General features: G+C 43.2%; 2 protein-coding genes and 1 long non-coding RNA gene across 4 annotated transcripts; 1 reads left to right on the plus strand and 2 right to left on the minus strand.

Moving 5' to 3' along the window:
- Positions 1–4: 4 nt before the first annotated feature.
- LOC110523585 lies at positions 5–3,240 on the minus strand. The gene is made up of 2 exons (XM_021602421.2): positions 3,143–3,240; positions 5–2,781 (listed from the first exon to the last, which is right to left on the minus strand). Exon 2 carries the CDS (start codon positions 2,682–2,684, stop codon positions 876–878), a length of 1,809 nt encoding a protein of 602 aa, XP_021458096.2. The 5' UTR covers positions 2,685–2,781; positions 3,143–3,240; the 3' UTR covers positions 5–875.
- A 3,053-nt stretch (positions 3,241–6,293) lies between these two features.
- surf2 (surfeit 2) lies at positions 6,294–8,640 on the minus strand. 2 transcript variants are annotated; one of them, XM_036977243.1, is made up of 6 exons: positions 8,452–8,640; positions 8,131–8,282; positions 7,711–7,814; positions 7,257–7,442; positions 6,796–6,911; positions 6,518–6,663 (listed from the first exon to the last, which is right to left on the minus strand). In XM_036977243.1, the coding sequence occupies exons 1-6, from the start codon at positions 8,527–8,529 to the stop codon at positions 6,577–6,579; spliced, it is 723 nt and encodes a 240-aa protein (XP_036833138.1). In that variant the 5' UTR covers positions 8,530–8,640; the 3' UTR covers positions 6,518–6,576. The 2 variants fall into 2 exon arrangements, with proteins under 2 accessions (XP_036833137.1, XP_036833138.1); XM_036977242.1 differs by having other exon boundaries at positions 6,294–6,911.
- A 604-nt stretch (positions 8,641–9,244) lies between these two features.
- LOC110524747 lies at positions 9,245–12,501 on the plus strand. The gene is made up of 3 exons (XR_005051713.1): positions 9,245–9,423; positions 9,515–10,958; positions 11,325–12,501. It is a non-coding gene; the product is annotated as an uncharacterized LOC110524747 (long non-coding RNA).
- The last annotated feature ends 725 nt before the right edge of the window (positions 12,502–13,226 follow it).

The following is a 13,226-nucleotide window of genomic DNA, read 5'->3' on the forward strand; positions in this document are numbered from 1 at the left end:
AGGATAATATTTGTGCACTTTTATTATACTTTTTATGCAATAACAGACCTTCTGCAGAAGAGTGAGGTAGTGGACAGAAAAATAATAGATGATATCTATCATACTGTGTCTTCAGAAAGTATTTACATGTATTTATTTTATATTGAAAAACCTCACTGGTCTTTGTGGTTGAATCTGTGTTAGAAATGTACTGCTCGATTAAGAAGGGACCTTACAGATAATTGTATGTGTGAGGTACAGAGATGAGGTAGTCATTCAAAACTAATGTTAAAACACTTATTGCACACAGAGTGAATCCATGCATCATATTAAGTCCTGAACTTATTTAGGGTTGCTATAACTAAGGGGTTGAGTACTTATTGACTCAAGACATTTCAGCTTTCATTTTTTATGAATTTGTAAAAAAAAAAAGAAAAAAAAAGATTAAATCCACTTTGACATTATGGGATATTGTGTGTAGGACAGTGAAACAAAATGTCAAAGTAATCAATTTTAAAATTCAGGCTGTAAAATAAAATGGGGAAAAAGTCAAGCGGTGTGAATACTTTCTGAAGGCACTATAAATCTCATAATGAACAAGAAACTTACTTTCAACATAACCTCTGAAGAAGTTTACCAAACACGCGGTCAAAAGTACTGTAACACAGTCAAGACAGATACTATGCTACCTTTGTTCAAAAACAGTTGCAAAATTCCTAGATAAAAAAAAAAAACATTCTATCAAAAGGTATATTGAACTGGAGTGCAATAAGACTATAAAGAATATTTCCATATTTACATGTCTACAAGTGAACCATTTAGTGGCCTCAACCCAATTCAGCACAGGTAAAAGTTCATACTTCTCACACTTTATGTACATGTAACAAATGTAGCCTTTACAACGGTTCCTGTTTGCACACCATTCCAGTCGAGCTAGGGCCAGAGGCTGAGCTAACCCCAAAGGTGTGACTGACCACAAATGGAAGGTCAGCCACAGTGGCTTTCAGAGAGTCTGTGTAGTTGGTCTTAGCCATCCAGACCTGTCTTCGGATGGCTACAGAAGCAGCCATGACCCTTCCAGACAGTTCAGCCTGGTGGGAGGACAGCTGGAGGGTGAACTGGCCAATGAGCTTCAGCTCATTAAGGGCCGCCATAAAACGCTGAGCTGGACAATCCTCAGTGATCTCCAGCAGAAGCCTCCTCTGGTAGTCTGATAGGTAGCGCAGGTAGTTGGCCGTCTTGGCAAGCATGCCAGCAGTCTGGTACATCCTCTCTACTAGAGTCTCAGTGAAACGCCATCGCTCAGCTGGCACCGGCGCCTCCTTGTTCTCTGTGGGCTTCACCGCCTGGAAGATGGCCGACATGAAGCAGTTGACCTGGGGCATCTGGTCATAGGCTGGAGACTGGCAGTCGTGAAGCCTGTACATCTTAGAGAAAAGCTCCCTGTACGGTTTCGAGCTGGCAGGGTTTGGCCAAGAGCTCTGGACCAGGTCCTCAAACTCCGGCACCATTGTGGGGTCTGGTGGGCTGAGGCTGGTTGGTGTGCTGGGAAAGTCTATACCAAGATACTTGGCAGCACGTGCCATGAGGCTCTGAAGCTCCATAGCTTCCAGTAAGTCCTGTTTAGAGATAGGACCCTCAGTTGACTGAGAGGCATCCTCCCCTTCACGGTGTCCATCACTGAGAGGTCTCAAGGCAAACGAAATGGAGGAAGGCTCCTCTTCCTGTTTCACAATGGTACCGGACATAGATTCCGTCACCAGCTGCTCGCTGACAGGGCAGGATAAATCTCTCTGGTTGCCCTCCTGAGACGAGGTGGATGCCAGAGGGATGGAGGCATGAAGATGTATAGTTTGGGCTGGAGTGGGGAACGACACAACAGCCTCAGCACCTCTCCTCTCCAGAGCCTCAATGCGCTTCTCCAGAACAGCCCACTGTAGCTGGACGGCCTGTTGAACAACCTCCACCAGCTCACCGTGCCTCCTCTCTGACCGGACAGCTTGCCGCGACTCCCTCTGAGACCTCCTTCCCTTTCCAGAGGGGCAGGAATCATCTTCATCAGAGGTCCAGCCTGAAGAGGAAGAGGAGGAGGAGGGAGAGCGTCTCCGCCTGTGGCTACCGCGGCTTCGTTTGGAGCGTTTGGAGCAGCACGATGAGAAACCGTGTCGTTTACAGGAGCTGGAGGTCAGCATGTTGGAACCTGATTGGCTCAAGGATGGGGTGGAGTCAGCTGACTGCTGAATAGCAAGTTGTGAGAGAAAAGTGCCTTTTGGGATGCTCAAATTGTCCCCTGCCTGCGCTGGGGGTGGGGAGAGGATGGTGAACAACACTGGCATGGTGGAGGAATGGGCTGGTGTGGAAGCAGAGAGCCGATGTGGGGGCAGGGTGGGGACTGTATTTTCTTCCGGTTTTGGTTCCTTGATGGGAGCTGAAGTGGTCTCAGGTTTGGGCTGAACTTCAGACTGTGCTGCCTCGTGCTTCCTCTGCTGGCTCTCGCGGTGCATTATCTCCTGAACTTTAGTGAGGCGGTTGATGCAGGTGCTCCAGTCCATCTTGGCACAGTGCGGGCATTTGCCGTACTCCAGCACAGCCTCCTTGGCATGCTGGATGCCCAGACAGTGCAGACACAGCTCATGGGTGTCTTTGACAGGAATCTTATGTTTGCGACAATCACACCACGTGAACCTTGGGGATGAAGTTGCCATAGCAAACAGCTGTTGTGGAGAGCAAGGACCCAAAGAAGAGTCCTGTCAATGTTCTCAGTTTAGGAGATAATTTGTGGGACTGATTATGTTGGCTCCCCTGTAACAAGAAGGAATAAATAGCCATATGAGACCAACATAAGTCATCATCATTGCACGCATATCTTCTTTACATATAGTTAGCTGACATGAAGCTACGGCTGGCTATGAGGCGAGTCCATCGCGAAGCAAAAGCACGAATATTTGATCAAATGTATTAATATTTCAAAACGTAAAATATATCACTTAGACTAGGCAGTATGCTAATACAATTGGCATTAAACTATCTTCTTTGTGTGACCCTCTCCTAGTTGTTTGTTGACGTTGGCCAACCAAGCTAGCGAGAAAGTAAACAAGCACGCATTGAAAACGTAGCTATGAATATTTGAAACCATATACTACACAAATAAATGCACACTTACCCCGATCGAATCTGTTAAAGGTTGTTTACTCGAAATTATGATCTGCAAAGATACACACGACATGTGGAGGGATGACTCCTCAGTTGCTTCTACGTCATACGCTGTGCGACAGAAGCTAAATAGCAAAGACCTTGTAGTAACAACAAGATCCAAAGTTTGCGCGTTCTCTCAATTGAATAAAATGTTCTTCTTTTTTTGGCCACATACACATGGTCAGCAGATGTTATTGCGAGTATAGTGAAATGCTTGTGCCTCTAGTTCCGACAGTGCCGCAATATCTAACATGTAATCGAACAATTCCACAACTACCTAATACACACACATCTAAGTAAAGGAATAAGAATATATACCTATAAATATATTGATGAGCAATGACAGAGCAGCATAGGCAAGACGCAATAGATGGTATAAAATACAGTATGTATATATATATATATATATATATATATATATATATATATATATGCAACATGTGTAAACATTATTAAAGTGTCATTATTAAAGTGACTAGTGATCCATTTATTAAAGTGTCCAATGATTTCAAGTCTGTATGTAGGCAGCAGCCTCTCTGTGTTAGTGATGGCTGTTTAACAGACTGATGGCATTGAGATAGAAGCTGTTTTTCAGTCTCTCGGTCCCAGCTTAGATGCACCTGTACTGACCTCGCCTTCTGAATGGTAGCAGAGTGAACAGGCAGTGGCTCGGGTGGTTGTAGTCCTTGATGATCTATTTGTCCTTCGTGTGACATCGGGTGCTGTAGGTGTCCTGGAGGGCAGGTAGTGTGCCCCCAGTGATGTGTTGTGCAGACCGCACCACCCTCTGGAGAGCCTATCAGTTGTGGGTGGTGCTGTTGCCGTACCAGGCGGGGATGCAACCCGACAGGATGCTCTCAATTGTGCATCTGTAAAAGTTTGTGAGGGTTTTAGGTGACAAGCCAAATTTCATCAGCCTCCTGAGGTTGAAGAGGCGCTGTTGCGTCTTCTTCACCACACTGTCTGTATGGGTGGACCATTTCAGTTTGTCCATGATGTGTACACCAAGGAACTTAAAACTTTCCACCTTCTCCACTGCTGTCCCTTCGATGTGGATAGGGGGGTGCTCCCTCTGCTGTTTCCTGAAGTCCACGATCCTCTCCTTTGTTTTGTTGACGTTGAGTGAGAGGTTGTTTTGCTGACACCACACTCCGAGTGCCTTCACCTCCTCCCTGTAGGCTGTCTCAGCATTGTTGGTAATTTAGCCTACTACTGTTGTGTCATCTGCAAACTTGATGATTGAGTTGGAGACGTGCATGGCCATGCAGTTATGGGTGAACAGGTAGTACAGGAGGGGTTGAGCATGCACCCCTGTGGGGCCCCAGTGTTGAGGATCAGCAAAGTGGAGATGTTGTTTCCTACCTTCACCACCTGGGGGTGGCCCGCCAGGAAGTCCAGGACCCAATTGCACAGGTTGGGGTTGAGACCCAGGGCCTCTTGCTTAATGAGCTTGGAGGGTACTATGGTGTTTAATGCTGAGCTATAGTCAATGAACAGCATTCTTACATCGGTATTCCTCTTGTCCAGATGTTATAGGGCAGTGTGATGGCGATTGCATCGTCTGTGGACCTATTGGGGCGGTAAGCAAATTGAAGTGGGTCTAGTGTGACAGGTAAGGCGGAGGTGATATGATCCTTGACAAGCCTCTGAATGCACTTCATGATGACAGAATTGAGTGCGACGGGCGATAGTCATTTAGTTCAGTTAGATTTACTTTATTGGGTATAGGAACAATGGTGGCCATTTTGAAGCATTTGGGGACAGCAGACTGGGATAGGGAGAGATTGAATCAAATCAAATCAAATTTATTAAAGTGCTGTACAGAAACCCAGCCTAAAACCCCAAACAGCAAGCAATGCAGGTGTAGAAGCATGGTGGCTAGCATGGCCCTAGAAAGGCCAAAACCTAGGAAGAAACCTAGAGAGGAACCAGGCTATGAGGAGTGGCCAGTCCTCTTCTGGCTGTGCCGGGTGGAGATTATAACAGAACATGGCCAAGATGTTCAAATATTCATAAATGACCAGCATGGTCAAATAATAATAATCACAGTGGTTGTCGGGGGTGCAACAGGTCAGCACCTCGGGAATAAATGTCAGTTGGCTTTTCATAGCCGATCATTGAGAGTATCTCTACCGCTCCTGCTGTCTCTAGAGAGTTGAAAACAGCAGATCTGGGACAGGTAGCACATCCGGTGAACAGGTCAGGGTTCCATAGCCGCAGACAGAACAGTTGAAACTGGAGCAGCAGCACGGCCAGGTTGACTGGGGACAGCAAGGAGTCATCATGCCAGGTAGTCCTGAGGCATGGTCCTAGGGCTCAGGTCCCCTGAGAGAGAGAAAGAAAGAATTAGAGAGCATACTTAAATTCACACAGGACACTGGAGAAATACTCCAGATATAAGGCTGAGACAGGAGGGGTGAGGAGACACTGTGGCTCCATTCGATGATACCGCCGGACCCTCTTTGCCAAAGCACAGCCCCAACACCACTAGAGGGATATCTTCAACCACCAACTTAGCATCCATAAGACAAGGCCGAGTATATCCCACAAAGATCTCCGCCACGGCACAACCCAAGGGGCGGCGCCAACTCAGAGAGGAAGACCACGTCAGTGACTCAACCCACTCAAGTGACACACCCCTCCTAGGGACTGCATGGAAGCGCACCAGTAAGCCAGTGACTTGGCCCCTGTAATAGGGTGTGTGTCCGTACACACACCAGCCAGCTGGTCTGCGCATGATCTGAGGACACAGCTAGGGATGCCGTTTGGGCTGGCAGCCTTGCAAGGGTTAACATGTTTAAAAATAATCTTACGTCAGCAACGGAGGAGAGCCAAAAGTCTTTGGTAGCAGGCCATCAAATACCTAATCTGGCAGTTATCAAATATTTCCACTATCTATGGTCAAGTGAGTACATTTGGGACATTTTCATAATTGGAGCTATATGATGAACATCAAATGCTGTAGATGAGATGCTATATAGGACTACATTGTGTCTTGTGTGGCATAGTTGGTAGATCATGGTCCATGCAACGGCAGTGTTGTGGGTTCAATTCCCACAGTGGACCAGTATGGGAAAATATAAATATGTATGCACTGATGAGTGCAGGTCGCTCTGGATAAGAGCATCTGTAAGATGTACATTTGGTGCTGGGCAATAGCAGAATCCATGTCAAGACAAGAAAATGCTTTTGTGTGGAACATTACAGATGTAGTGTTGATTGTCAACTTTTGCTCAAAATTAGACAGAAAAACTGATAATTAGCTACTTGGAGTAGCCTTATGTTTGAATCTACGTAGGAACACTCGGCAGGATGAGAGCATATGACAAGATCAAAGTGCAAATAGAGAAGCACAACATTCACCTTTATTTTATATTTTTAACATGGGCACAGCATTCACCTTTATTTTATATTTTTAACATGGTCTTTAAAACCTTTTCTTTTACAGTTATGATTCTTGAATTTCTTCTGGAAACCCCCATCCTGAACCTGTCGAAGATGCAAAGAGAGCAGTGTTACTAATTACAGTAATTCAACAACCACATGCAGACCTGTTTGCTTGGAACACTGCTCAACACTACTGGTGAAAAAAACAGTTCCACGAGGGTTAAGCCATCTGACCTTCTTGCGTTTCTGTGGCGCCTGTTTATCAATCTCCATCTCCTCATCATCTGTTTTAAAGGCATCTTTTTCCTCCTCCATACCCTCTGTCTCCTTTTTCAGAGAGAATAAAGTGGCTGTAGGTAAAGAAAAAGCCAGACATTAGTTTTCACCTTCCAGAAAGGAAGCAAATGTAAGAAATAAAATATACTTGAATCCACATACTGTGTGTTCTAGCTCATCCACAGCAGACATTAGTCGTGTCATACAGCTGATGATCAGATAAATTGACAGGCTGTTCCAAAATGAACGAATGGCGGAAGTCAAAGCAATCACTCATTAGGAGTACTATTTTTGAAATTTTAAATACTATAAATCTCTTCTTTTTTTTTGCATACTATTTAGTACACTAGTATGTGTATTCTGACACTGCCAGTGTCACCATTGACTGTTTTTCACACAAAAATGACTGAAGTACTAACAGGGGTACAGGTCACTCATGCTGTCCTCTGAGTCACTGCCTCCCTCGTCGCTGGAGTCAGGAGCCCACGCTCCATTCCCCCGCTGGAAGTTGCGCCCCCTCTCCCCATCTTTCTCTCTATCTCTGGGCTTCTTCTGTTGGAGGCTGGCTGGCATGTACTCCACACCCTGTTGCAGACACTCTTCATCTAGGGGAGAGATTAGACAATTCATAAACTGTACTGACAACAGTGAAAACAACCATCTATGTGGTGTTTCAGGTAGTTCTATTTTAGAGACATATCTGATGGATTGTAAAGACGATTCACTGGTAAATTGAAAGCGCAGAACTAAAGTCCTCTGAAACAACACAACAGCACTCAGTGGAAAACCTCTAAAAACTTTGTGTGGAAAGGAAGCATCAACATTTGAGGGTAGGTAGGAGGAAGGGCATTTTGGGTGGCAAGAAGTACTGACATTTCTTCTTCGCTTTTTGGAACCGCTTCCCATTGACATGCTGTAAGACATGGTGTGGCAGGCGATTGATGTGTCTGAGAGTCAACTTGCAGAAGAGATGATTGCTGAAGGTCAGACATACAGAATTGGTCAGTTACCCTAACCCCAAGAACTGGTTAGAGAGTGGGGACATAACTTCAGAGACAGACAGGCACTTGATAACCACAGAAGTCCTATAACCACATTGAATTGGTGGCAGCAGTTGGAGAACCTCTGGATGGGTCTGGAGAGAGATAGGGGGAATGTCTAGCCTTTTTGAATGTGGGTGTAATATCATATAGTATCTGCCAAGAGGTCATAGATGCATGCACTCAAGCCCTGCTCCCCTCTAAAACACGAAACCGCCAACTGCTGAGATTATGGCTCTTGGGGAATACTTACGGTTGCTTCGAGCTGGGCACAACATGTGGTTCATATTGACTATATTTGAACTCTGCATTAGAACACATTTTCTGATATTTCTTCCCTTTGGTGAAGTTCTGGAGCTCTGTGAGGTTGCAAGGACAATCATGTCCATTGAGTACGCATTTGATCTAAAAAATAAAAAGGTGAAACAAAATGCTGTCATATACATGTCATGTAGTTCACATCAGATACAGCATAACATTATTAGCTAGCTAGCCAACGTTAGCTACCTTTTTTGCCAACGTTAGTCTTTACGATATTTTGTGAAAATAAGTTTGGTGCGGTTGGAATTCTAACCTTTTTGCCGTCGTCCGTAAGTTCAAAAAATGGGTGATTCATAAGGAAAGCTTTGATATCTGCAGGTAGGTCCTCCATTGTAGATTAGCTAGAAAGCTAACTAAGGTTCTTATTTTATTTTTGTTAGCTACTAGCTGTGCCAGTCATGTGTGATTCGCCCCACGTGGCTACACGGGCGTATTTCTTCCTCTCAAGATTTATAGGACTGTGGCGCCACCTATTGTTTATAACAGTATGGAGCAGTCTGATATATTTTGATGGCCTTCTATGAATATGTCATCAAAAGGAACATACAATTCGACACACCAATTAGGATCTGGCTAAAAATACTTGCAGTTATAGAACCCATTGCCCTTCATGGTTGTGAGGTCTGGGGTCTACTCACCAACCAAGAATTCACAAAATGTATATAGAAATAATATGACATTTGAAATGTCTTTATTCTTTTTGATCTTTTGTGATTGTAGTCTACTGTACATTTTGTATTGTTTATTTCAATTTTGTTTATTATCTATTTAACTTTCTTTGGCAATGTAAACAAACATATGTTTCCCCATGCCAATAAAAAGCCCCTTAAATTGAAATTGAATCGATATTTATGGGACCTGGTACCACTGAGTTTCTAAACCCAGAGGCACAACGTCGCAAGATTTCCGGGAACACTTGCCAAACAGACCAGACCATACAGTTTCTAACTCATAATTGCAAGGCCAACTATATTGTAGATATAGATCTCTTGAAGTATTTGTAAAGCAATGTTTGAACATTGGGTCATGTCGGGGAGCTTGTTTCTCAGTGTTTCATCATCAGTCATCTGACACTAAGTGACAGGCTGCGGTTGTTAGCTAGCAGTCCAGCTAAGTCCAATTTGTGCATTATGATGTAGTCCTTTTTAGGTTTTTGTTTTCCAGTAGAATATTATAATAGAAACCCCTACTATATGTGAAGTGCACTGGTGATGAACATAGTAATGTAAGTAAACGTTTATCTGTGTTAAGTTACTAACGTTAGCTACATGGGCTGCAGTGCCAGCTAACGCATCTTTTCTCTTAATTCATTTCAGTGTAGCTAATTCTACGTAAACAACAATAGGGAGAAGAGCGCTCGGCGGAAATGGAGTCCCTAGAGAAAGCTAGAACAAGATGGGTGTCAGGAGTGGGGCAGCAGGAGGAGACCTATACTTGGAAAACGGAGGAGGAATGGAGGGAAAAAGATAGGGCTTGTGTCGGATAAAAATTGTGGGAAAGGGGAGATGGTTTGTTAAATAAGAATGGTAGAAAGTGTAAGCAGGGGGAGCTGAAGACAGGAGGAGAAATGGAAGTGAATAAGTGTGAAGTATCCTATGTAGTAGGTTCGGTGAAGTTATTGTATACCGAGGTATGCACCGAGGATCAGGATGAAGAAGAGTCTGGCAGTAGGAGTGAAGTTTATGGAAAAAAGCGTACTCTTCCCTTTTTGCTGATCCATTTGTGGTTTCACGGTGGGTGAAAAAAATTGTTGGGTGATGGTAACTAGAAATAGTCTAGTGATAACTGTTTGTGTTTTTGTGAGGCAGAGGGAGAATACGCTTGGAGTAAAACTAATGAGGGCAAGAAAAGTGAATTGTTTCGTTCTCAAGAAAAGGGCACAAATGAAAGGAGTGATAACAGGGGTAGCAGTAAATATAAAAGTTGACCAGCTGAGGGGAAAGATTCCCGGTGTATGTGATGATCGTCGTTTGATGCGACGCAAACAGGGTGGGGAAACGGAAGTCATTGTCTGTTCTTTTGAAGTTGAGTCTTTGCCCGATAAAGTTTGGATATATAAGTAATCCTGTACGAGCGATGTGCCGACTACATTACGACGCTACAGGTGTCAAGTTTATGGGTATGTGGCAGCAGCGTGTAGGAGGGAGGGTCCAAGGTGTGAGAAATGTGCAGAAGGGCATGAGACAAAGGAATGTGTAGTATGGGGGAAAGTAGTTGTGTTAATTGTTGGTGTGCCTATGGAGCTGGGGATCATAAATGTCCCTTGCGAGAGAGGCAGGTTGAGGTTTCCAGGGTTAGAGTAGTGCATTAGTTGTCACATTGTACTGAAGGGATGGATCGGAAGTCTCGGGAAAATTGAGGTTGTGGTGGCAGCTGCAGAGAGGTATTTGGGTGTGCTAGACTTGACATCAGAAGAGTTACAGGGTGTGTTAAGTGGTGACGTCCCATCCTTTCAGGGTGATGGCATGAGGTAGGAGTAAATACATTTAATTAGTGGAGTAGGGTGGTGTTCATTTAATTTTATATCATTTTGAAATTAGTGAGTGTAGTGTTAGATGGTAGGGTATTTATTTAGTACATTTGTATTTTTCAAGTGTATAATGGAGTTGTACTCCAGTCTAGTAGATGGCGGTAATGAAACAAATTGGATGTCAACCGCTGTTAAACCTCAGAAGAAATAAACAACAATATGTCTGGACCAAATGGAGATCCTAACATCTCAACTGACGATGACATCATCGACAATGAAGATGAATTCAGGTAATACTGGTATGTTTCGATGTCATCACGGAGGAAGCATCATCTCTGCGGCTGTGATTTAAGAGATACAGTGTGCGTTTTTTTGTTGGTTTAACTATCCTTGTGGGTACCAGAAGTCCTCACAAGGAACATTCTGACAAGTGGGTACATTTCGCCGGTCCCCATGAGGAAAAATGCTATTTTAGGTTAAGGGTTAGGGAACATAGGATTTAGAAAGGGAATACATGTTTTGGTCTCCACAAGGATAATAAAACAAAACTGTGTGTGTTGTCATTCACAGCTGTGTACATAAGCCAATAGGGTGTCTGTATTTGTCTGTTAGGAATTGCACATCTTTGCTGTTCTCATATCACTCTCTTTTGGCAGAGTATGTAGCCATTAACACTGCTGGATCAGATCAACTCCTGCCTGGAGGACCTGGAGGAACGCAACGACTCACTGAATGACCAACTACATGAACTGTTGGAATCTAACTGGCAGGCCTGGCAGGATTTCAGAGTTCAACTGAGCACTGCTACACCCTCAGGAGAGGATCAACAGTCCCTGGACAAAGATTCTCCGGCCTCTGAAGGGGAGAAGGGCGAAGAGGATAAAGCTGGACTACTCAATGTTACACAAAACAACATTCCACCTACCAATATGAGCATCTTTCCTTTTCTCAAGTGTTCATGTGATAGGATTTTCTCTGTCCCTTTCATGTAGCACTTATGAACCCTCCACTAAACTATACAATTTTAATCGATACACAGCTGTTGAACTTGTAAGATGGTTCCTGCTTAGTTAAGTAAAAGAGCCAAAAGCTGAGTACATTCTCTGTGTTGAAGTGACTAGTTTATGCCACCATCACCACTTACAATGTATACCAATGTTTCAGTTTAGCTATCCGTATAGTCAATTGCCCCCATGATTAGTACTTATTTATCCATGTGCTTGGTGTGGGGTGTAAAGCATGCAGAATACGCTGTGATTCATGTCATAACTGGGGTGTATTCATTTTGCCGAATTGGTTTCTGTTCCAAAACGTTTTGCAACGAAAACAAGTTTCTATTGCACAAATTCAGGTAGGTCCCTCCGTTTCATTTGCTATGTTTGGCTCTAAGATGGTAAACAGTTTCTGTTGTAAAATGTAATGAACACACTGGTGGTAGGTAAGCAGCTAAGTTAATCTCTATGGGGTAATACTACAAATCATATGTGAGCTTTGATTGGTCAATATTTTTCTGTGACACGCAAGAAGAGATTAATGTGTTTGTGTTCCACTTCTTTCCAATTCAGTTTTTCCTTGTCAGATTTAATAACAGTATATTGAATGTGTTACTGTTAATTATCTGAGTGTGACATCTTGAATCACTAGCGTCAAGAACTAGCTCTTTAAAACAATGCGATATTCAATAATCACAGTGAGGCAATTGTCAAATTTTATTATAAATTAAAATGACCCCAATACAGAAAACATCCCAAAAATACATGAAACTTCCAGCTGCTAGAAAACACTTGTTCATCGGTTTGTCATTTGTAGAATAAAAATACATTAAGAAACATACAGCTGTTTGAAATGTCACATAAATGACCCTTTCTGTCGTGCTCTGGTCCTGTATAATATTACAGTGGGACACAAACCAGAGACAAGACAAATGAGCTTGCTTTCATCAAAGCCAATATGGGTTTGTTTACACAGTTAGCCCAATTGATCTAATTGGTATTTTGACTAAGAACATCTCAGAAAAAAAAATCTGAAAATTGGGCTGCCTGTGTAAACAGTCTATGCATCTGCTCTTCTGCAGTAAAAGTGAACTAATAACAACTGCCCATTCACTGAAAGCATCAGTATCATCTGGGAGAGACTTATTCCTTACATGTTCCTTGAAAAAAAATACAGTGGCTGTGATTGGGGACTCTTTACTGGAGTGCTACATTACTTGATTCGGTCTTATGTAGTTCTGTCTATAACTTATGAACAATTATCCTATATTCAGGTCTCCTCTCACCAAGAGGCAAATGGTTATCCACGTCTCGTCAATTAAATAGATCACAATCTGGTGAATTATTCAATTTCTTCTGTTGGTGTACTTCAAAATCAGAACTGCTGGTTCTCAGCTTCTGTAACTTTTAGACTGCTACACATTTATTACCACTAGGGAAAATACACTTCCTTCTCTGTGCCTGGAGCCAAGAGATTTTCCTGACCAGTTAGATTACCCCGCTGACGTCTCATGATTATGAAAAACTCCCCAAGTCATATAATTTATTAATTTCATTATTGTTGAT

This window comes from Oncorhynchus mykiss, chromosome 5, assembly GCF_013265735.2.
Source record: "Oncorhynchus mykiss isolate Arlee chromosome 5, USDA_OmykA_1.1, whole genome shotgun sequence".
Lineage (NCBI taxonomy): Eukaryota > Metazoa > Chordata > Actinopteri > Salmoniformes > Salmonidae > Oncorhynchus > Oncorhynchus mykiss.

Coding starts and splice junctions, on each gene's coding strand:
- LOC110523585 (XM_021602421.2), bottom strand. CDS start 2,684: ATGGCAACTTCATCCCCAAGGTTCACGTGGTGTGATTGTCGCAAACAT.
- surf2 (XM_036977242.1), bottom strand. CDS start 8,529: ATGGAGGACCTACCTGCAGATATCAAAGCTTTCCTTATGAATCACCCA. Junction 7,815..8,130: donor GTGCCCAGCTCGAAGCAACC/GTAAGTATTCCC, acceptor TCTGACCTTCAG/CAATCATCTCTTCTGCAAGT. Junction 6,912..7,256: donor CATGAGTGACCTGTACCCCT/GTTAGTACTTCA, acceptor CTTTACCTACAG/CCACTTTATTCTCTCTGAAA.